Source organism: Maylandia zebra, linkage group LG20 (genome assembly GCF_041146795.1).
Source record: "Maylandia zebra isolate NMK-2024a linkage group LG20, Mzebra_GT3a, whole genome shotgun sequence".
In the NCBI taxonomy this organism is placed as follows: domain Eukaryota; kingdom Metazoa; phylum Chordata; class Actinopteri; order Cichliformes; family Cichlidae; genus Maylandia; species Maylandia zebra.
Window position 1 is genome coordinate 5,072,221 of NC_135186.1, and position 24,335 is coordinate 5,096,555.

The 24,335-nt window shown below is 44.2% G+C and overlaps 1 protein-coding gene across 4 annotated transcripts in view; it reads left to right on the plus strand.

The window, feature by feature from the left end:
* The window catches only part of clstn1 (calsyntenin 1), a 44,090-nt gene that overhangs the window by 9,411 nt on the left and 10,344 nt on the right, over nt 1–24,335 (plus strand). Inside the window, exons 2-11 of one of the 4 annotated variants that reach the window (XM_004554193.5) lie at nt 13,999–14,121; nt 16,478–16,507; nt 18,101–18,296; nt 19,122–19,330; nt 20,027–20,176; nt 20,427–20,612; nt 20,700–20,948; nt 23,203–23,324; nt 23,469–23,631; nt 23,936–23,986. In XM_004554193.5, the coding sequence (XP_004554250.2) occupies nt 13,999–14,121; nt 16,478–16,507; nt 18,101–18,296; nt 19,122–19,330; nt 20,027–20,176; nt 20,427–20,612; nt 20,700–20,948; nt 23,203–23,324; nt 23,469–23,631; nt 23,936–23,986 (1,479 nt within the window). The remainder of the gene's footprint in view (nt 1–13,998; nt 14,122–16,477; nt 16,508–18,100; nt 18,297–19,121; nt 19,331–20,026; nt 20,177–20,426; nt 20,613–20,699; nt 20,949–23,202; nt 23,325–23,468; nt 23,632–23,935; nt 23,987–24,335) is intronic. The other 3 variants (XM_004554195.4, XM_004554194.4, XM_004554196.5) reach the window with 3 other exon arrangements.

Genomic DNA, 24,335 nt, shown 5'->3' on the forward strand with positions numbered 1-24,335 from the left:
AGGTCCTCGGAGGTTCACCGGCATTACGAGGCTTGATCTGATAATTACAGACTGATCATCTGCTGCTATCATGCAGCTACAATCTGGACAGCTGTGGCATTTTTCTCTGGTTCTTCTAGAGTAAGGACGAGTGAGCCGTGTTCTTATTGTGTTTGGTTTAATCTGTACTGTTAGGGAGGATTATACAATGAAGTGAAAACTTTTGGCAAGTGGTTTGAGATTAAGATTTTTATCCTTGTGTTTCCCTTAGGGGAAATATGTTGTGGGCTCAGAGTTGCTGCCAGAGTGTTGGTGTTGGGGAGGAGGATTCACAGTCCTGGCATAGATGGAGAACGAGTGTAAAGGCTGCCTATTGAATCTCAGGATTACCAGCACCTATTGTGACTCTAACGTTCTCGCAGGAAGTATTTCATCACGGTTAATAGGCCAAACTGTATAGGTTAGGCTTCTATAAAAGAGCAAGGCAACCATAGTCGGGACTTTGTCTTTGTGTCCAAGTGAATGGACAGCATGTAACCCAGTGCAACTCCACCACAGATTTGAGGTTTTCTGTTGTTTACTTTATTTCTTTTGAGCAGATTTGATCTCTATCTAGCTGCAGCACTTGCCAATCGTGATTTAGTATATATGAAAATTGAAACCTAAAATGCTGAAAAGGAAAACACAAATCTTCATTTCAAGTCCTCAAATGCCCCTCTGCTTCATGAGAGCTCAGTGCAGGTGGCAGAGACGCAGAGCTGATTAGTCGAAGGCATGCCACAGCACAGCTTGGCGCACACAGACAAATCGAGTACTTGATCCTGGTCCATCTGTGTCATCAGTCAGCTGTGTTTCAACTTTGCTCTCCAAAATGTTCTCGATCTCTGTAGTTCTTCCTGTCATTTGAGCATCTTTTATGCTCACAGCTTAACCCTGTCTCATGGTAGCGCACGCTGAAAACCATGTCCATCCGTTATATCAGCACTGGTGTGGCAGTATTGTCTGAGTGGCGACACTTATCGTTCAGGAGAATACTGTGGCAGCTACCTGCGCTTTAATGGCGGACATAAATAGAACTGACTGTGTGATAAAGATGTGGCGTTACGCAAAGTGGCCAACGTGGAGGGCATACTGGTGCCATTCTATGCTTTCAGCGTCCACTAGGATCTGCTTTGGTTCCTATGATGTAAATTTCAGCATCAAACGGTGTGGATCTGGAGGGACCAGTGAACAGATAATTTACATTATAATAAACCACTTATGCTTGCGCCCAAGCAGCAGACTTCAAAGAAGTGTAGGAATGACTACCCGGCTGTCGGGTCTCCATGTGTACGTGTCCATATCCACAACTGGGTATAATCTAGGCTTTAGTCTTGTCGTGGTATCATGGTCACCTCTGTACAAATAGTATATTGGTTTACAAATCATCTAAGAATTGAAAGATGCTGGTTTCAATCCTGGGAAGAGACACAAGTCCCTTTTGGAATTGCATCAAGAAGGGCATCTGGCTTAAAAATCTGCCAAATCAAACATGTGACTCTACCTGTTGTCGTGCCCCCCCTCACCCTTGTGAATAAGGGAGCCCGATGAAAGTAGCTCCATGCCGACCTCTACATGTACACGATCAGAATTTGGCAGGAATTTGTTTTCTCCAGGTTTCTTTGATGTCTTTATATCTCGCTCGTTGCACGACCTTGTCATTGAATGAAATAGACGCATCCCATTATAGGATTAAATGACATTGGCCTTATTTGCTGTGTAACAGGATTGCATGGCGCTGTGTGGTTGCCGGCCTGGAAGTGCATCCAGTGGCCCACCATCTGTGCACATTTAGTAATAATATCTCGATATGTGTGTTTGTCTCCAGCTTCTGACACATTCATCCCTCAGAGGCTTCTTGTATATTTTCATTTTTCCCGTGTCTATCTTTCTGTGTTTTGTGAACTTATTTGTATTCATGGTTATTGGCGGGGGGATAATGCTGCCTGAAAAGACTTTATTACACCGCAAAAGGCCAAGATTGGTTTCAAATGTCTGTGTATTTATGGCCCAGCTCTGCATATAACATTTATACTGAGTACAAAGACTTGCTTGTGTTAAAAATAGGATGGTGAATAACTAGTCCATTTTTCTCTTAATCTTTAAATATATGCATGTGTGTGCAGTGGTTAAAAATGGCTTTCCTTTTCTGTTCACCTTTTACCTGATAAGTCTGCACCACAGAATTTAAATGACACATTAAATGTGGTTAATGATGCACCATCCCTACTGTTTATTTCTCTAGGCATCTTAAAAATGAGCGTGTTTCTTTTCAGTCTGTCGCAGTGATAATGGGGCCAGATACTTTAAAAAAAAAAAAAAAAAAAAAAGAGCTTTATTTTGCATCCCGTTAAAAATGGATTTAACGTGAAACTACTTTGTTCCTTGTTGCTGTGACCTCTTTTGAGCCTTTTAACTCAGAGAGCATCTTGGCAGCTCCTGCGGGCAGTTATTTTATGACCAGGACTTAAAAACTTCATGTATAGAATCACCAGCCAGTAAATGCTTGAAGTTTGTTGACTTTGCTTAAAATTATGGGGAGGTTTTTGGGTTTTTTTTTCAGTTTGATAGTTTGACATTACAGGTTTATGTACGGCTAAAATCAGAGTGGTGGCACAATCGAGATTTCTGGTGTGTTCCACTGGAGCACTTCAAGAAAAATCACATCATAATTCACGTATACTTGGTTACATTTATATGACAGTATTGAGTAGATGTATCACTACACAGTTAGAACTGTGGTGGACCTCCTCTTTGCACTTGCGGCAGTGCAGCAAAACAATTGTAAATGTAATATAAAATTACTGAGGGGCTCTTTGGGAGAGAGGTGCAGCATATCCACTACTTTTGGTATCATAGAATATATTTATGATTACGGTTCTTTAAGTGCTTTTTCTTTCTCTGTCTCCAATTTTGGCCTCCAGTTTTCTTTTCTGCTCTTTCACATGTGAAAAACTATTCTGATTAATTTTCAGTGATTTTGATGATCAAATAAAAATTCAGTTTAACAAATTTTAGGATTAGCTGCTTATCATTTTTAACATGGTCATTTTTGGCATTAAAAAATACAATTAAGATTAGTTGGTGGTTAATATAACTAGTGTAAATCTGATTTATTTTATTTGTTTTTTGCTAACACAAGACACAGTAAGGCCAGTTTCAGTTTAATGTTAATCACTCAGCTTTCCGCTGAATTATATGCTTTGATTTGTATGAAGACTTGAGTCTGCAGGTTATAATTGTGCTGGTTGGGCCTATGCACTGCATTAGATGGATTCATTTCCTGATTAAGTTAAATTAAAGAAATGGCACTCGTCCAGGTTGAAAATCCTCAGTGCTGCAGCAGCAGGCCTTTAACAGGCTGCCTTGTTTCAAAGGCCTTACTTCTAATCTCATCCCAAAGTCTCCCCCTTTTTTTTTTATTTTTTTTTTATTAAAAGCAGCCAGTCCATCCCTTAAAACACATCTTCTCCCCTTATAATCAGCTTATTATTATTATTATTATTATTATTATTACTATTCAGTAAGTAAATTATTCAGATTTGCTCATGTTCCTCTGTGTCAAATGTTGTCAAAGCACAACAAATGTTCTCACTACTCACTGCAGGCTTGATGAAGCGATCTTGTCAAAAAGGCTTTGTTGGCAATTTCATGCAATCCATGTGAGATTTCCCACTTTAAATAAAATAATGTTTTAGATTTGATTTCCTGGGAAGTGTCTGTTTGATTTGGGCTGTGTTTTTTGACAGCAGTACGGTAGCGGTAATCTGTCAAAGGTGTGCCATCTGTTTTCTCAGACATGTTAACATTTTTTCGCAGGCGTATACATCACTATTAATTATTTTTAGTTTTGTGTTATACAAAAAGCATGCTTCAAACTCAAACTTATAGCACAATAGGTTTGCACAATTAGACAAACACATTTATAAGCTACAATATCTGTGAGTAACTCCAGCCAGTTAGAGTATTCACACAGGACGTCTTGAGGTGTCCTGTGGTGTCTGGCACCCTAGATTGTTGGCAGCAAAACCTTTTTGATTAGGGCAGGCGAAACGGATCAACGTAACATCTTTAGGAATCTCAGGACTCAAGGTTGCCCAAAAGAAGTAGCGTTGTCACATGGCAAGATGTTCCGTGCTATACACCTGTCTGTCTGAGAGTATTTTCTTCATCTACCTATTTTTATTTTCTTTTCTTTTTCTTGAGGGGAATGGAGGCATTCCACTTGGCATTTTTGCTGTCTCAGTGGGTTGTCTCCTTGAGAATAAAAGCCTGTACAGCTATACATAATTTAAATGGCTCATTGAAGCTATCATTTGGGGTTGAGCTCCATTCTGCACATCCTTTTTTCACTGATTTCCTTCTTTTACAGAGCAAAGACAGCATTCGGGGACGTCCTCTGTATCCTCAGTGTTGAATTTTAAAACCTCATATATCAGTAAAGATGTGGGTTGACCACCATTAGACTAGCTACCAGGTTTTTCCAAGGTTTTCTAGTCCTAGTAAGCATTATAGGCAGAGATCACCCTCACGAACTTCTGATGCACAAAACACATACACCTCTGTGAATATATCTCCAACTGGATCAATAGTTGCCAGTAGAAAAATGGTATCTGTCACCTAGCATTGATAAGTAAATGGGCATTGTGTTTAATATATTGGGGCAAATAACTCTTAACTAGTGCAATTCATTGCTATTCTATCTGAGAGATGTCCTGTTTGGTTCATCTGATGGGCGATCGTGGCTCAAGAGTTGGGAGTTTGCCTTGTAATCGGAAGGTTGCCGGTTCGAGCCCCGGCTTGGACAGTCTGTCGTTGTGTCCTTGGGCAAGACACTTCACCCGTTGCCTACTGGTGGTGCCAGTGTGGCCCGGTGGTGCCAGTGTGGCCCGGTGGTGCCAGTGTGGCCCGGTGGCGCCAGTGTCCGGCAGCCTTGCCTCTGTCAGTGCGCCCCAGGGCAACTGTGGCTACAATGTAGCTTGTCATCACCAGTGTGTGAATGGGTGGATGACTGGATATGTAAAGTGCCATACAAATACAGGCAAGATTGCAGGTTTATACAAAACATTTCAGAGTCTTGGAGGATACTGCATGACCTCTTGCCATTTAGTATTAGTCCTGAAGGCCATAAAGGACTCGTGAACAAATGTGATCATGTGACCTAGCTCACAGTAAGTGTGAGTCTGAAGAAGCTAGAGCTGATTATTGTAGTACTGGTCTGTTCTGGCAATCTGTCTGAAGATATCCACTTCACTTCAGGGTCACGAGATGCAAAGACTATTCGTTAGGCTCGATCAAATCAAAAATTACTGGCAGGCAAAGCAGCGCCTTCAATCAAGGCACTGGTGTAAAGTTGTGTCAAATAAAATGTTTTTTATATTGTTAAAGACTCAATTTGAGTTAACATAGTGACGTTTAAACTCAGTTTGTTGTCATAGCTGTGCAGTATTTTTGTCCTTGCTAAGACTAGACTTGAGGTTATTACATATTGTACGGTTCAGACACACTTTTAACGGGTTATCAACTGTTTCATAATGATTATTTAATGTCACAGCCTGTATAAAGTGTATAATTGTTGTAAGTCATGATTGAAAATCCTTGCTTGGTAGATTGTGCCAAATTCCTTCGCTGTAAGGCTATCTAACTAATTTCTGGGTAATACTGCTAATGCTTGGTGATGCGTGTGTCGTACAAATCCCGTGCAAGTAGCTTGTAATTAATTTCCATTGATTGTGCAATAACTGAGAATTACACTTAATTATGCAATGACACAAATGCAATTCATTTGCTTCACTGAAATTGGATTTGGCAGGCTGTCACCAAATGTCATCTGAAAACATTTACATTGTGCGTTTATGCTTGTGTGGGTTTTCTGTTTACATCTGTGGCTACTATTTAAAGCTCATAATGTAATTGTAGCCCAGACTCTCTTGGAGAACATCAGGCACCTTCCTATTAGTAAAGTAATTTCACTGCATGCCATATTGCAATTGCTATGTAACTGTAAAAAGTCAGGTAGGAAAAACATCTGAAAATGTGTGCGTTTTGTGTAAGTCTTAGTGGAACGACACACATTTATGAAGGTCTGGATATCCTTTGGGTCAGTTTGCTTACTAAAAGCGTTTCTGGAACAATTAGTTATCAGTTATTGAGTGTAAAAGTTTAACAATACACACATTCATGTGTACATTCGTGAGAATATCCGTGAACATTTTGAAGCACAGATCCGGTAATTAATCGTAAAGCTGTTTGTTGTCTTGTTAATGAATTTTGTGCATAGGATCAGCATTATCATGTGCAATTAATTGGTCGATTTTAAGATTTCTGTTCATGTAACCTTTTATCTTTTTTTTTTCTTTGTTATTGATGTAAAGCAACCAGAAATGTAAAAATGCAATTTTGAGCTTTTAAACAAGGTGATTAAAGGAGAATATGGCTCATGAAATAATTATCATGCTGAGCTATAAGCGTATTTGAGTAACTGCCAGTTCCCTTTCAGTCGATTCACTCGGTACAACACATAAGTATGGGATATCACGCCCTCGCGTGTCCTGGCTGAAGAAACCTTTATTCACGCCTTTACGGCAGATGACGTGTGATGACCCGCGCAAGGCCCCGCCCGCACATATAGCCGCTGCCATCACCGTCATCCCTCAGTTCTTACGCTCTTCACCTCGCTGAGAACACCTCTGCTGAGTTGGGCTAGCTAGCTACTGCTAGTTAGCTCCGTTGTCTGCCAACTTGAACCTAGCTTAACTTCCCCTGTTGGTGTTAGCCTCCACCGCCCAGCTGGTGCGTAGGCTGCCCGCGGAGCGCTATTTTCAAGTTTTTCTTGTGCAGCGTTTCGCTTTGCGTTTTGGGAATGGACTCCAAACCGAAGCGAGCAAAGCAGAAATCTTCTGTTCGCCCCTGTCCTCAGGGATGTGGTTTCTCTTTGCACGACAGCGACCAGCACGATGCCTGCCCTGTCTGCCTGGGGATCGTCCACGCTAGGAGAGCGTTGACGGAGCCCGAAGCTTGTGCGTTTTGTCGCCAGCTCCGACGCTCGACCCTGGAAAGACGGGTGACGTTTGTGGAAAGAGTGCTGGGACGCTCGGCTGTCGCACGGCATGACCCTCTTCTTTCCGAGTCTGGAGCCCCGGCTTCGTCCGAGTCCGAAGACGAAAATTTTCAGGTCGATGTCCCCGCGATTAGCTGGGCTGACCACAGGGAATACGTTGACGGGTTAGCCGATGACGGACCGGAACCATGCAGGAGCGCTGACGGGCTTCAGCCTGGGTTGAAGCCCGCCAGCGCTCCCCAGGAAGACGATGACGTGCTGGACATCGGCCTGGACATCCATGGTTTGTCGGAGGATGAGCAGGAGAGCTCATTGTCGACCCAATATGCCGCCGCTGCTGCGCCGGTCGGCCACGATGACACCTCTCTTTTCTCCCTGTTTCGCCGTGCCGCTGAGAAGCTGCAGGTGGACTGGCCCTCTCCTCCACCAGCTCGGAAGCCGTCGCGGTTTGCGGGTTTTTTCCTTCCACCGGAGCCCGCAACGGCCAAAAACTGCCTCCCCATGTTCCCAGACTTTCTCTGCGAGCTAACAGCGTCATGGGACAAACCTCTGTCTACCCGCGTCACTGTGCCCGGCTATGGACAGTACATGGAATTGGACGGCGCCGAGGGAGCTGGTTTAGCTAACCCACCCCCTATGGAGCCGTCTCTGGCTGCTTATCTGGCCCCGTCCCATAACCATGGTGTCGGTGGCCCCGCAACTCTGCCGTCCAAGCACTGCAGATTCTCGGCCTCGCAGCTGGAGAAGATTTATCGGGCTCAGGCCGGCACCGCTCGAGCCATGAGCTCCGTCACCATGCTCCAGACGTACCAAGCAATGTGCCTGGCGGAGCTTGGATCGCTGGTTCCGGAGGACAGCCCGCTGTCACCTCTTCTTAACGAGGTTAGAGTCACCACGGATTACATCCTCCGTGCGTCTCGCTGTGCAGCGCTCTCCCTGGGCAGAGGGATGGCTTCGACAGTGGTGGCGCAGAGGCACCTGTGGCTGACCCTCTCCGACGTCCCTGATAGAGACAGAGCTGTGTATCTGGACGCACCAGTGTCTGCGGCTGGGTTATTCGGACATTCACTTGAAGCCATTCAGGCTAGATTCGATCTGAGGAAGAAGCAGACGGAAGCTCTGCGCGACATCATCCCCAGACGCCAGCCCCAGCCCAAGCCCACTGCTAGCTCTCACAGGCCCGCCGCTCCTCTGACAGCTGGCAAGAGACCGGCGCCCACTGCTGGAGTGGGAGGGCCGCCGGCGAGAGCACGTACTCCGGCCCGAGCTCCACGCCAGTCGGCCTGGGGCAAAGGCCCTCCCCCGGGCCCCCGACGGGACCCGACGCCCAGGAGGAAGAAGCCTCAGCCCTCCTAGCTGTGATTGCGAGTGGGGAAGGGATCCGGCAGCAGGGAGACGCTGCTCTTACCCCTCTGTTGCCGCACAAGAGGTGCCGCTTAAGTTCTGTTCAGGTTGTCAGCCCCAGAAGGCGCTGCACTTCCCTATCGCGGTCTCCCAAGCACATAACCCCTGCACACGGTTCAGATGTGTTGAATGTTCAAGCGACCACATCGAGTGTTCCCGCTGTTTTTCATTGTTATGCCCCGGAAAAGGTGCACCCAACAAAATGTATAAATGTACATGTTCCCATGTTGCAATCAATAAAGAGTGTGGTTTACTCTCAAACAATCTCAAAGGCTCAACCTGCAGGCGAAATGAGCCAGGGCAGGCAGGGGATGCAGTCCCCTGCAGACACACTGGGGGGCGACGGCGCCCCGCCGTCAGTGCTGCAGGCCAGCCGGCTGGCTGCTCACTTCCCTCAGTGGCGCGCTTGCGCCCCCTCTCCGTGGGTGCTGCAAACCGTTGCCATGGGTTACCGGTTGCAGTTCCGGGTCAAGCCGCCTCGTTTCCAAAGAGTCGTGAACACGATTGTCAACCCCGAGGCAGCCTTGGTACTCAGAGAGGAAATACAGGTGCTATTACAGAAGAGAGCAATACGGGTGGTCCCCGCTTCGGAGACGGACAAAGGTTGGTACAGCCGTTATTTTGTCATTCCGAAGAAAGGGGGAGGGCTTCGTCCCATCCTCGACCTGCGAGTCTTGAACACGTACCTGCGAACGTACAGGTTCAAGATGCTAACACTCAGACAGCTCCTGAGTGCAGTCGGCCCGGGAGATTGGTTTGCGACAATCGATCTAACAGATGCTTATTTTCATGTCGCTATACACCCGAAACACAGGCAGTTTCTGAGGTTTGCATTCGAGGGCGTAGCCTACGAATACCTAGTGCTGCCGTTCGGGCTGTCGCTCGCTCCCCGCACCTTTACGAAATGTGCCGAGGCAGCGCTAGCGCCCCTCAGGAAGAGGGGCATCCGCATCTTGGCCTACCTGGACGACTGGGCTCTCGTGGCTTGCTCCAGAGAACAGGCGGAGACGCAGCTGTCGCGGGTTCTGTCACACATTCAGACACTGGGGTTCTCTGTGAACTTTCAGAAGAGCTCGCTAATCCCAGGTCAACAGATCGCTTTTCTCGGTCTGGAAATATGCTCTCTTTCCAGCCGCGCACGGTTGTCAGAGCACAGAGTGGCCGCGTTTCATCGCTGCCTCGCTCAATTTCAGCTGGGACGCAGACTGCGTTTCCAGACGATATTGCGCTTGTTGGGCATGATGGCATCTATGATCGCCGTAGTGCCGCTTGGGCTGTTGAAAATGAGAGCGTTTCAACGCTGGACTCTCTCTCACCGTTTGTGTGCTTCGCGTCACCTCCGGAGGAGGCTGCCGGTAACTGCGTCTTGCATGCTAGCTCTCCGTCCTTGGAGGGAGCCCGGGCTACTGCACCAGGGCTCTCGGATTGGGAGGGTGTTGTTTCGCAAGGTGGTGTCCACAGATGCTTCCCTAAGTGGGTGGGGAGCGCTGTGCGAGGGTGCGTCAGTGAGAGGGATCTGGTCCGCGGCTCAGCGCCAGCTGCACATCAACCACTTAGAGCTGTTAGCAGTGTTCTTAGCTCTAAAGTGTTTCCGTCCAGTCCTGCAGGGCCAGCATGTCTTAGTCAGGACGGACAATTCAACAGTGGTGTCTTATATAAACAGGCAGGGAGGAACACGCTCTCTTCCCCTGTTGCAGCTGTCTCGCTCTCTGCTGTTATGGTGCAGTGTTCATTTTCTGACTCTAAGAGCCACCCATGTCCCGGGCCACCTGAACCTGGGGCCGGACCTTCTCTCCAGGGGGGGTCCTCTGGTGAGAGAATGGAGGTTACACCCTTCAATAGTGGCTCAGATTTGGGATCTATTTGGCGAGGCGCAAATAGATCTTTTTGCTTCCAGGGTGAATGCTCACTGCCCCCTGTACTTCTCCATAATCGACCACGATGCACCCTTGGGCTTGGACGCGCTAGCGCACCAATGGCCAGACGTGCTCCTGTATGCATTTCCCCCAGTGGAAATGATATCTCCAATTCTGGAGAGGGTGCGTCGGCATTCCCTCTCTCTGATCCTGGTGGCCCCTTGGTGGCCCGCGAAGTCGTGGTATGCAGAAATAATCAGCCTGCTTGCAGCAAGTCCTTGGCAGCTTCCTCTCCGCAGGGATCTCCTCTCTCAGGCGGGGGGGGAAGTGTTTCATCCGCGCCCGGACCTGTGGCACCTTCATGCTTACCTGCTGAGAGGTTAAACTTGGTTGCTAAGGGTCTGCCACCTAGTGTGGTAGCGACGATTCAGAGCGCCAGGGCCTCGTCTACTAGAGGCTTGTACGCTTACAAATGGCGAGCCTTCGAGCGATGGTGCCAGGACCGCCACACTCTCCCATTTCAGTGCTCTATTGTGGATGTTTTGACATTCCTGCAGGAGCTGTTGGATAAAGGCCTTTCGTTTTCGACGATCAAGGTTTATTTAGCGGCTATATCTGCTTGTCATATCGGTTTTGACGGGGTGACACCAGGTGCGCATCCCCTCGCCGTGCGTTTTCTGAAAGGGGTTCGCCGGCTGAGGCCCGTGCTTAAGTCCAGTGTCCCTGCTTGGGACTTGTCTTTGGTGCTGGAGGCCCTTTGTGGCCCTCCGTTTGAACCCGTTGAGTCGGTAGATATGAAACTTCTTTCGTATAAGACCGCATTACTTCTCGCTTTGGCCTCGGCGAAGCGAGTGGGGGACCTTCATGCGCTGTCTGTGCATCCTGCCTGCACACAGTTTTCTCCTGATGGCCGCAAGGTCGTATTGCGTCCGAATGCCGCCTATCTTCCCAAGGTCATGCCTGCATCTTATAGTTCAATGGAGTTTGAGTTGCTGAGCTTTTGCTCCCCTCCTTTTGAATCTGAGGAGCAGAGGAGGGTGCATTCTCTTTGTCCGGTGCGTGCGCTACGCACCTACATTGAGCGCACTCGGGATGTGCGGTTGTGTGACCAGTTGTTTGTCTGCTTCGCTAATCCGAATAGAGGTAGAGCTCTGTCCAGACAGAGGCTGTCCCACTGGATTGTAGAAGCTATCTCGCTGGCATACAGCACCGGAGGTTTTGCGTTGCCCCACGGGGTGGGAGCTCATTCCACCAGGGGGATGGCGACCTCATGGGCTCTTTTTAGAGGGGTGCCTGTGGCTGATATTTGTGCAGCGGCTAATTGGGCGTCGCCGCACACTTTTGTGCGGTTTTATCGGTTGGACGTTACAGCCCCTTCGGTGGCTCATGCTGTCCTTTCTGCTGGGTCCACCACTCACTGAGGATGTGGTGGTCCCGTTCCGGTTCGGTGGCTGCTCTGCGGGGCGTGTATATAGGTCCCATACTTATGTGTTGTACCGAGTGAATCGACTGAAAGGGAACGGTTAGTTATGTCTATAACTTCTGTTCCCTGAAGGAGAGGAACGAGGTACAACACAGGGTGGCCCCACTGAGCAGTTGGCTCGGTGAAGAGCGGCTATCGAACTGAGGGATGACGGTGATGGCAGCGGCTATATGTGCGGGCGGGGCCTTGCGCGGGTCATCACACGTCATCTGCCGTAAAGGCGTGAATAAAGGTTTCTTCAGCCAGGACACGCGAGGGCGTGATATCCCATACTTATGTGTTGTACCTCGTTCCTCTCCTTCAGGGAACAGAAGTTATAGACATAACTAACCGTTATGTTTAGTACTGTGCAAAGAGTGTTTGATTATAATTACAGTTTGATGTTATGCCAAAGTTTTTATATTGTGTGAAAAATGCCAAAGTGTGTGTGGACAGATACAAAGCATTGATAATGGACCCTCCCACTGTCTTTTCTTTAAATCCAGTTTGTGTCTGACACTCTCAAAATGGTCCTTTTAATAGCAAACCAGGCTTTTAGAGGCTATTATTTAAGCAGTTCAGCACTGCAATGTTTCCCTGCAGTGTTGTGATTAAAAGTGGAAAAAGCTCATGAAGCAGGTAATTGATGTTTAACTTGTTTGTGGAAAGTCTGTATCTGCCCTATTGCTTTTTGTCTCATCTTAGAAAATTGAATGTTACAGAAAAGGCTTATTTACATCCAACAGCAGCCTGAGGTCACTTCACGTGTGCTTTAACAGCTGTAGCATTCTTATCAATAAACCCCCCAAAAGTGCCTGTATTAACACTGGGAGTTTTTCTCATCTTATTGATTATTAAAAGAGATCACTCTCAATCCTACCTGTTATATAACTGGAAATGTTTCCTATTTGTGAGCCTCCTAATTATGCTGTGATCAATGATTTCCTGCCATTGATTGTTTAGGCTATTGCAGCACTTCATTGTTAGCAGGGATTAGATTGTTTCTATTCAAATTTACCATCTGAATAAGAACTGCGGTTGGTCGGGGTAGAGGCAGCGTGTCTGAACGGATTTCGGCAAGCTCTGTTTGTTTGTGTCATCACAGTATAAAAAGTAGAGCTGTTATATAATATTTTCTTAATGTGATATTATGCCTGAACTAAAGCTACAATTCCAAAATGCAGTGAATCAGCGTCAGAGCGATTTGGACGTATTTATGTGTTGTTGTGCCTCGTCTGGTTACCTTTTCGACCGTATCTGTCCCCCACGGCGTGCTGTCAGCCAGCGTCAGCGTCACCTTTGCAGATCAGTAGCACAGGAATACCGCCCTCCCTCGCATTCTGAAGTGCTCGCATATTGGCTGTAAGAGAGCTGTATCTCCCCGCATCAGCGCCATGTTCTGCACCATCCCAAATATGTCACTCACTGCAGCTTTTTACTGCAGCCGGCAGCTACAGCCGAGTCCCGTCTGCAGCTGGGCTTCGTCTCAGGCCGATGAGCACGCAGTGATGTAAACGGCTCGACTGCCGCTCCAAAAACTGGCCTGAAAGTCTTTATCACCCCTGAATCTACTGTCAGGACAAATTAACTCATGCAAACTGTGGATCATGCTTTGTAACTTGTACATCTTAAAACTGAAGCTATAGAAGGATGTTCAATACAGGGTTTTTATTAGTGATGAATATTGATATTATTGATATTCCTATGCATTTGTCATCAGTTTTAACCCTTTAAATCCTGAACCAAAAATTCTTTTATTTTTAATTGAAGCTTGTGAGATTAATTTTTCCTCGCTGATGCTGTCTGAAAAATGTGCCAGTATTGATACACATGCTTGGCGGCACATCAGTGTTGGACCTGCTCCTTCCTTCTGTAAACAATGCATGTTCTCATTCCTTCAGGGCTCATGGTTGCCAGTTGCTGTTGTATGTGATCTTTTCTTGTTTTGTGTTGCTTCTAATGTCGTTTCTAAAAATACCATTAAAAGCATCCAAAACCTCATTAAAAATGTATTTAAGCTTCACTGGTGAGGGGAAAGAAAAGTCAGGCCAGCAATGAGATCACACACACACAGTGTCAGTTTGTTATTCAGCATTGGTGAGAGGAAAAACAAGTTGCCAGCTCGATTGTGGACAGATATTTAGTGTTTTTACTTTTTACATACTCTTACATTTTCTGTCTCGCTCTCCCTCTGACAGTTAATAAGCACAAACCATGGATTGAGACAACGTACCATGGGATCGTAACAGAAAATGACGACAAAGTTCTTCTGGACCCTCCTCTGATTGCACTGGACAAAGATGCTCCTCTACGCTACGCAGGTGAGAGAGAGCGTTTAATGCTGCTGCATCTGTTCCTTAACAAGAATTCTTCTTTTCGCACCAAATTACAGAAAACATCCACTAATTAGTTTGTACCTTTTGAGCTTTGTGACATTATCAAGTATTATGGATGCAGGAAAAACTGCAGGAATAGTTTATAGACTTGAAGAAGAAAAAGAGTCCATCCACTTGCTAAAATCTTATTCTTCTTGATAAATGAAATAGAATAAAGCTTGTTTAACACTTGATTCTTTAAAAAATTACATCTATGTCATGGTTAATGTGTGGAGGTCTCTTTCCCTGCAGGGTGTCTCATTATACATTGCTCATAATTCTTTCTGTGATACAGGTTGTAATCTTAGATTAGCTATGCACACGGATACAAATCAAAGCAGTGAGTCTGCAGTGAAGAAAGAAGACAGTAACTGTCAGGTCTTAATTGTCAGCTCACTCTTGAATAAGTTCTGCTAACACATTTCTGCACATTAGTTTTTTATGACTTGCCTGCCATACTGATGTACAGTTTCTTACCATATCCTCCAGGCTGAACCTTTTGATATTCAGATCAAAAACTTTTTTCAAGTTTTTTTCCCCCCCTCCCTCTCTCCCACTGTAGAGGCACAATTAGTGTGCTTTATGTACCAAGGCAGCATTAGCTCTGGGGTTTTTAATCACATCAGGCTTGACTTTGGCCATGATTCAAAGCACCACAGCACTGGAAATGGTTTCCCACCATCTCACATCACATGAGTTGTGTGATCTCTTGTCTGCGGCTCTCTTCACACTCGGTGCTCTCACCAGGCTTTATATGACTATTTTAATCACAGATTACTCCCCCTGATTTAGAATGTGAGGCTTTAGCATCCACGTGCACGCCACAGGACATGCCAAATGTAATCTTCTTGACAAAGTTATGTGAAATTTCTCCTGAGCTGATTGGCTTGGCAGCTTTTTAAGGTGGACAACTGCACCAAGAGAGCCATGATTAGAGTAATATGCCCAACTCTCTGCATGATGTTTGTCTCCCTTCACATAAAAATTGTTTTGAATGCAGAGCTTTGGGGAGGGGAGTCCTGTTTGTTTCAGCTCTTTTGATGAGCAGGCCTTTTGCGATTGGACTGTGTGTCCTTGTGAACTTGCTCTTTTGAGACAGAGCAAGCAGTCCGGCTTCACGTGGCAGCAGGGGTGACCTACTCTGTCATGCAGCCTCCTTTTTAGTCGGTTCTTCTGTGCCAGCAAGCAGGGTTCACTTTAAGCCAGCCTGCAGATCATTCAGAAGCCCAATCCCAGGTTCTTAAGTCAGTCTGAGGAACAGAAGCTTCACCACGAACGAGGAGTTGCTATATAAGTTGTCTGTAAGGCTGATTCGCTGTGGGACGGGCAGGGTAATTGGAACTGAAATGGCTGAGACTAAAGCCTTTGAACACAAGCTCAGTGCTCATGGATGACTGTGCTGTAACACAAGTGTGAAACACAAAGCAAGAATGGCCCACCCACCAGATCTGGTTATTTCATTCCCTGAGAAGTAATAGACAAGGCGAAAGGAGGAAGAATCTTGTTTCTGCCACACAGCTCCTGGAAAATGGGTTAAGATATTAACCTTTTGTGAGTGTGTGAATGTATTGAGAACATTACTCACTGTATTTAATTAGTACTAGGCAGGCTGAGGATAAATGTTTAACTATCCTTGTGATTGCTGACCTGATCCGAACTGAGAGGCCTGTGAGATAAATGAAAAGCTAAGGAAATCCTAAACTCCTGATGTGAGCTGGTCGTTAGAAGCGTGTTAAACTCAGCAGCCACAGTGCCGACTGCATGTCAGACTTTAGCAGCACCTCCATCCATCCACTATACCAGCTTGCACTGGCTAATGTGAAATCCATTTCTAATTGTTCAGTAGGTACAAACAAAGGCCCAGCTCACCTGTTAAAGAGATTGAAAACGTCAGCTAAGCAACAAAAGAAGTTGTCGTTTTGTTTTTCCTAAGCTACTTTATCTTCATGTCTTAAAGTTTAATATATAAAATATATTTAAAAAATGAATGAAAATGGTAAATGTGACGCTTTGAGAAATATGATTTCAATGTGACGGGACTGACTTTCCACACTTGTCTAAAACGGACTGTCTAAACTATCTTCTAATTATATATTCTTTTTCTTTTTTAACTTGTTTAGTACTTGTTTACTCTGGTGTAGCCCTTATTCCCCACTCGCAGTATGTTTTTTGTTTCTCTGAGGGAGGTATTGTAAGCCTTTAGCTAGCGTGTATTATCTTCCTGTCCTCTGTGTGTGTTATCTCTCAGCTTCTAACTCTTCTCTGAACTGATCTGGGTTTATCTTGTCTCCCTTCCTTGTAGAGAGTTTTGAGGTGACCCTCACTGAAGAAGGTGATCTTGGGCTCTTTCTTCTGCCTTGTGCTTACTTGTTACTATTAACCCACTAATGCTAAAACCAGCATCCACACTTTTACACAGAAACTCCTCGTGCTCATGCTCTGTAAACTCCCCATTTGGTTTTCTTGACCTTGCGTTTTATTTTCTCACCCTGAAGTTTTTGCCGTTCCAACAGCTGGATGAAAAGTGTGATGTGGGGGCTGACTGTTCTTAGAAATATCTGTGCATGAGACATCCATTGCAGTTTGCAGACCCTAACAGTTTTTCAGCTGTCAGCAGGAAACAGAAGCCGCTTTAAAATAACACAACAACAAAAAACAGGAGTTCTGAGTCTCTTTGCCGTTTTGTCCAATTCGGTCCTTTTAATTCCCCGAAAAAAAAAAAAAGAAAAGGGGGGGGGGGAGCAGAAGGCTAAAGCAATTTTCTACACAACTCCAATTTAAAAGTCTGTGTAGGATTATTTTATAACCTCTTTAACATGCGGCAATTGGAGCAGAAATTGAAACTCTAATTGGTATTTTAAGAAGCTGAACCTTAAAGTGTAACCATCTTAAAGGCACCGAGCATGCTCGGTTGTGGCCGTTAATGACCTCGTGATAGCTGCACAATTCCAGTGACTCCTGTGAACCTTTCTGACATTTTAAGTCTTCACGTGAGATTGCTGAGATTGTTAACTAATGCAAACTCTCTCTGCTGCAAAGTTTCTGTTATCGCATCTTTGCCTCAGTGGATCTCTTGATTTCTAATTCTCCACCACTAACCTCTACCATTAGCATGGCTGCAGTTGTCATTTGATGTGGATGTCAAGCAAGTTGATATTTCTAACCCCAGTTCTCATCCAGTACTTTTGTTTTTGTTTGAAAACTGTTTTTGTACTGGTTTAGTTCTCTATGATTTCATGGTTTTCTTTTCAGTTCATTTTGCAGTAGTTTTGGGTCAGAGGCAAAATTACACAGGAAGACTTTTCTCAAATTGTGCCAAAATATTAAGCGTTGTCTGGGCTTTTTTTCCCCCTTTTCTTTTCTTTTGCAGACATTTAAGCCAGGATGGCTGAATCTCAATGGTCTCTATTGTTAAGGATTTCAATTTTTGTTCCTATAATTTGTGTTATATATTGTTTGTCTCATGAGATAGGATGTAACGTTTTTGTTTTTTTTTTATTCTCAACAAATATACTGTGCTCTATATGCTTACTTTTAAACTTTGTTTCATGACTTACTTTTTTAATATCTTAAGTACTCCTGTGAAATGCCTGTCCACATTTTTTCAGTTTCTGCCTGCATGACTGGATGCAATGTTTTCAAGTGGCTTGGAAAATACACTCTCTGTACTGATACGTAATGTCACCCACCCCCAAACTACTCACCCACACGGGCTTCCTCCACAGACCCCACGCACCTCAATCTACAAGTCCCTGGCTCCCAAAACCTGTGGCTGACTTTGATTTGATTTTGTTTATTTTTGAGGCGTTTAATTAATTTGTTTTGTGGTTAATATAATTGCTTAATCGCTTCATTAGACGTTTAAATTTCACAGCGGTCACCAGTTATTCTGAGCAAGCTCTGTTTTGGCTCTTAACATGTTCAGGTGAGATTTGCGGCTTCAGGATCCACGGGCAGAATGTCCCTTTTGAGGCAGTGGTCCTGGACAAGTCCACTGGAGAGGGGGTTATCAGGGCAAAGGACAAGCTGGACTGTGAGCTGCAAAAGGAGCACACCTTCACCATCCAAGCCTACGACTGTGGAGAGGGTCCTGATGGTGCCAACATGAAGAAGTCTCATAAGTGAGTTAACCCCTGCACTAAAAGTGTTGCACAATTATCTTTGAGCACATTTTCTTTGAGATAAAATGTTTTTAACTATCTAAAAAAAATATGACAGAGCAGTGGGAAGCCTCAGATTTTGGCTCACAGTGATCACTTGTTCATACGCTACTATAAAGGAATACAAAAAGAAAAATCATTTTAGGTCTCCTAAGTAAAAAAATCCTGATTGTGGTTCAAATGCATCATCAAATCTGATGCATTTGCCCTGATGAATGGGTTATGAAAGCAAAGCAGAGCAAGCACACAAGTGTGCAAATATAAATATGTGGTTTTGGCGTAAAATCAAAAGCTGCGTTTTGTTAAGTCTTTATGCTGATTGTGGGAACTGTCAAGGGAATCCTTTCCCGAATGAGCCGTGTAATTATCCATGAACATTTGGTGACATGAATGCACATCTGGATTGTGAGGATTTCCAATCTTGAATGAATGGAATAAGGGTCATGATTAGATGGTTATTTGATTTGTCTGTCAACAGAAAATTAAGCTGCACCTTTTCAAAAAAACAAAAAAGATCAGTAGTGATGAAGTAATGATTACAAATAGAGTCGACTCAACACAAGAAGATTATTCTTTCCATCTGCAGTAATCAAGCAAAAGCCAGGCCAGGGCTTAAAGTCAAGAATTTATTTTATTTTAACCACTCCAGGATTTGAGATCAGTCTTAGTTATCCATGAATGAGGATGATCATGTAAGGTCTCATTTTCATAATAAAATAACATAAATAAATAAACCATCGACTATCCAACTGATAAAGTGTCCTAACTTGAATATCTCTCTATCAGGGCCACTGTCCACATCCAGGTGAACGACATCAACGAGTATTCACCAGTGTTCAAGGAGAAGTCCTACAAAGCCACCGTCATCGAGGGAAAGAAGTACGACAGCATCCTGAAGGTGGAGGCGGTGGATGCCGACTGCTCGTTCCAGTTTAGCCAAATCTGCAACTACGAGATTGTGACCCCTGATGTGCCCTTCACCATCGACAAGGATGGTACGGATGTTCACATAGCGCCTTTGTCTTTGTGCCCACTGGAAAAAAGCCGCAGCCCACGCCCAAGACTCATGAGTGCAATGACACGCTTCACAGTGCCTGTTGATTAGTTTAAATGATGATGCTGCAGGGCCGTCATTCAAAATTCAGCACAAACTTGTCGGTTTGCAAGACAATGACGGCGTTCTTTGAACGTCACCGAGCTGGTCAGTGATTAGTGCCGGATTTTAAGAGGATTTCTTTTTATCTTTAACAAAAAATAAATAGAAAAAGTCAAGACCCAGTTTTCAAACTCTGACGATTATAATGCCTAACTAAAAAAATAAATAAGGATGGGTGATAATATGAGGAGATCAGTGAGAACCGGTCATGTGACACTTTAATTTCACTTTAATTGTGAGACTCTGCATACACAAAAGCTTTGAAAATAACTCTCAGTACAGCGTCTCAATTCAAAATGTTATGAATCCTAAGAGTGGTCCATCAGTTTGTTTGGCTTGTCGATAAATCCCTTTTGTTTTGTTTTTTAAATAGTCTTTACTCTATAATTCTGTTTGAAACGCTTAATGTTTTAGTGCTTTGAGGATTTCTACACCTACCGATACCTCTGCCAATTTTAGCACAGCCACAGCTTTGAAGTTAAAGAATGGTCCTTCTATTAAAATTACATTTTCCCCCCCCACCTGCTCTGTTCAGGCTTTATCAAGAACACAGAAAAACTGAGCTATGGCAAAGAGCGCATGTATAAACTGACCGTGACCGCCTACGACTGCGGAAAGAACCGAGCCTCTGAGGACGTGCTGGTGAAGATCAGCGTCAAGCCCACCTGCAAGCCCAGCTGGCAAGGTATGAAAGCTCTCCTCCTTTGTTGTAGCTCGCCAGCCATCACTGTTAAGTTGTGTCTTTTGTGTTGAATGTAAATGATCACTGACGCAGTCCAAACAGGCTGAGAAGGATAATTGAACTCCTTTAAACTATAAGGCCTCATTCAAGCTCAAAAGAAGAGGAATACTTCTTAATGAGTGATTAGTATTAAAAAGGCTTTTAATTAAATAACATCTTTTAATGCTTTTTACTCTCTCTGCTTCTTTTTCAGGCTTCAATAAGAGGATTGAATACGAGCCTGGCACTGGTAGTTTGGCCCTCTTCCCCAGCATGCACTTGGAGACCTGTGATGAGCCAATCACGTCCATCCGGGCCAGTATTGAACTGGAAACCAACCATATTGGAAAGGGCTGTGATCGTGACACCTACTCTGAGAAGTCTCTGCATAAGTTGTGTGGTAAGGAACTGGAAATGGTCCTTGTCAGTAGTTGTTTTATAACTCTGTGAGCCACATACAAGTAAGTATACCATCTTTCTTTATTAGGAGCCAGCTCCGGCACTGTGGAGCTCCTTCCTGCTCCCAGCAGCTCTGCTAACTGGACCGTAGGGCTGCCAACCGATAACGGCCACGACAGCGATCAGGTGTTTGAATTTAATGGCACCCAGGCCATCAAGGTTCCTAATGGTATGGTGAGCACCAGCCTGAAGGACCCCTTCACCATTTCTGTGTGGATGAGACACGGCCCTGGGGCCCACGAGAAGGAGACAATCCTCTGCAACTCTGACAAAACGGGTAGGAGTCACAGCTTATTGTGAATAAAATAAACATGCGTATTTAAAGGCTCCAACTATTATTCAACTGTTAAAAAGGGGGGAAAAAGATAACTGACTCACTGTATAGATTAAATCTTCCTGTCAGTCCACTTTAATTGAAGATTTAGCTTTATAATAAGATACACCCTGGAAAGGTTGCCAGTCTGTCCAGGATGTACTCTGGACACATAGAGACACTCAATCATTCTCATTCACATTCACACCTATGGGCAATTTAGATTCAACAATTAACCTAACCCCGCTAACTGCATGACTGTGGGAGAAAGCCAGTGTACCCGGAGAAAACCCATGCAAACTCCACACAGTGGAATTGAGCCTTCTTGCTGTAAGGCTACAGTGCCACCTTGATGTCCCTATTGCTGTAATTCCAGTAAAATCATGCTAATAGCCACAAAAGTTTAATTATATATGCTAGACCATTATATATAAACCACCTATCAAAAGGCAAAAATGCCTTGTTTTTAGCATATAAATGACATGCACTACCCAATTTTCACCTTTCCTAATGTAATAAAGTGCATCCATTCGCCAGTGGCATGATAAGATTAAATAATACTGTAATGCTGGCATGAAATATTAATAAAAATCTTGGAACAGAAGGTTTGAAGAGTTCTGTAGGACAGAGCGTCTTGTTTCATACATATAATAAGCATGGCACATGGACTCATTAATCTCAAAACTGTGCTGTTAAAATATCTGGCGGATACTGATTATTGGTGCACATATGGTGTCTGAAGAGATCCTCTGATTAAAAAAAAAAACACAACAACAAAAAAACCCTACCATTGAAACTTCAGGCTATAATCAGTGTTTGTGCTCAGCTGGTGGTCTAACACATGGAAACGTGATTCCTTTTTAATTTCTTTCTCACATCCCGCTGAGCGCTTGCTGACCTTTCCATTTTGACAGTAGTTGTAAATTTTCTCCATGGTCACAAGCTCCTTGATCTTACGGACTGTAAAGTCTCTGCCGTGGCCAGTGACGGGGAGCCAGTTCATCAGCTTCGGCCCAGCTGCTTATATAAGGAGGATTACATCAGGGCTGTGGCCTGGACAGGAAGCTCCCATACCCATGAGATCATGGGTCATTTGTGACCTTTGTTCAGCAGAGTCTGGAACAGAAAGACGAATCTCATTTTGCTTTAGCTTTACAGAACCACGTAAAACTGAAATGTATTTTCATCATTTAAACCATATTTTAAAATTTTTATTTGCTTCATGTTAATGATAAATTGACTGTTTCTTATATGGTGTTTTTCTACTCTGCATGGGCACTTTTTCTAACGTAGACCATTCACAACTGCATTCATGCAAGCACTTGCATCTAACGCGCACACTACAATCAATATATTAGGAACAACCTACGGTTCAGTATCTTGCCCAAGGATACTTTGGCATGCAGAGCAGTGAGGGACTGAACCACCTAACTTCTGATTAGTAGATGACCTGGTCTGCCTCCTTAGCTACAACCACCTTTGTGTCAGTTTGATGGTGTATTAATAAGTGTTAATTGGTTACCAAAAAACAACAACCTTCCCATAAAGGTTAAATCTTTCAGAATCAGATACAAGGAGAGGATGCCCACTCTGTGAGAGACTATGTGGGCAAATAGTTCAGCGTTTTAAGAGTGATTGTGAAGACGCAAAAAAAAAAGCATAATCTATGTATCCATGAATCAGGGTATTTAAGGACCATCCATTTCTATCAGCACACTCATTGTACTTATGTTTTAGATGTATGGCTACATACATACATATGAGGGCACCATTAATGCTAAATGTTCACAGGTATTGCGTCAGTCTGTAAAATCCCATCCAGGCATTGTTTTCTGTTTTCTCCTGAGGTTTTGCTAATTCCAGTAAGGCGTTGCTAAACCACACTGTGCATATTACAGCCACATAGCGATTTTTTTTAATAGAGAGAGGCTGCTAAAAGGGCCTGTATTCAGTCCACACCTTCTCAACACTTAGTGTTCTGACAGATTACAGATTTCGACACTGAGCTGGAGCACAAGAGTTCAGTTTTACCTGGAGAATCATCACGAAAACACATTTGTTATGGTTTCTTAAGAAGATTGTGATATTTTCCACAAATACATTGCTACACATTTCCATGGATAGTCAGATATTTAATTTATCCCACAAGGGAAATTGTTGAATATTTTAGAGTTACAGTTTCTCATCCTGATCTCTTCTGTCGTTTTCTTCTCTGCAGAGATGAACAGACACCATTACTCGCTCTACGTCCACAACTGCAGGCTGATCTTTCTCCTACGCCAGGAGCCATCTGAGGCAGAGAACTATAAACCCGCAGAGTTTCACTGGAAGCTCGACCAGGTCTGCTGCTTCCAAAACTCAACTTTGTGCCAGTGCACAGCATGAGGCGGCACATAAAGTTAAAAATAATAATAAAAACCAGGTTTCAGTGTACTGCAGAGTCTAGATTTCAGGTTTTCACTCGTCCTGCTGTCATCTTTCCAGGTGTGTGACAAAGAGTGGCATCACTATGTGCTTAATGTGGAGTTCCCCACTGTTTCTGTATTTGTGGATGGGACTACCTTTGAGCCCTTCCTGGTTACAGAGGACTACCCACTGCACGCCTCCAAGATAGAAACTCAGCTCACGATTGGTGCCTGCTGGCAAGGTAAACAGTGTAACTGATTTTTGGAGAGCTCTCTTTTTTGACATTTATATCATTTATATGCATTGTATTGAAACACAAGTTCTTCTTTTGTGTGTTTGATACTCTATTAGAAAGAGTTAAAACTGTGTTCATGCTAGATGACATAAACTACCTTGTATAAACTGTTACTTTATATTCAGCCAATGGCGTATTAACTCTTTGTAATATTAATGACGTGACCTCGTATGTAGCATCTGAATCTCTCCTCCAGATCCTCAACCTTCCTCCCTGTCTCTTCCTGCTCTCTTGTTTCTGTCCTTTACAGAAAACTCAGGACATGACAATGACACTGAGACAGTCTCTGAGCCCAGTTCAGGTTGCTCACGTCTTTCCCTTACTACTCAGATATGTCCATGTGTCCACAATGTCCCACCATGCTAATTGCATCCTCATTCCATTAAGACTAGAATGATTCCTACCCATTCTAGATGCAAAAATAATTTGTTTTGTTGCAGTATTGATGTTCAGTGGCGCCTGACTCCCATGTATTTTATTTTCTCTTCTAACTGCAAAAGCTATGCAGTTGGGTTTTTTCCTCATTTTCCCCTTATTTGTTTATTTTTTCCCCCAGCATTTGATACACCAGCAGATCGCAAATAAATCTATAACGAGTCAAGAGTCCGATCCAGCTGCAGCCTTTTAGCCATGCTGGCTTTTCTTTCAGA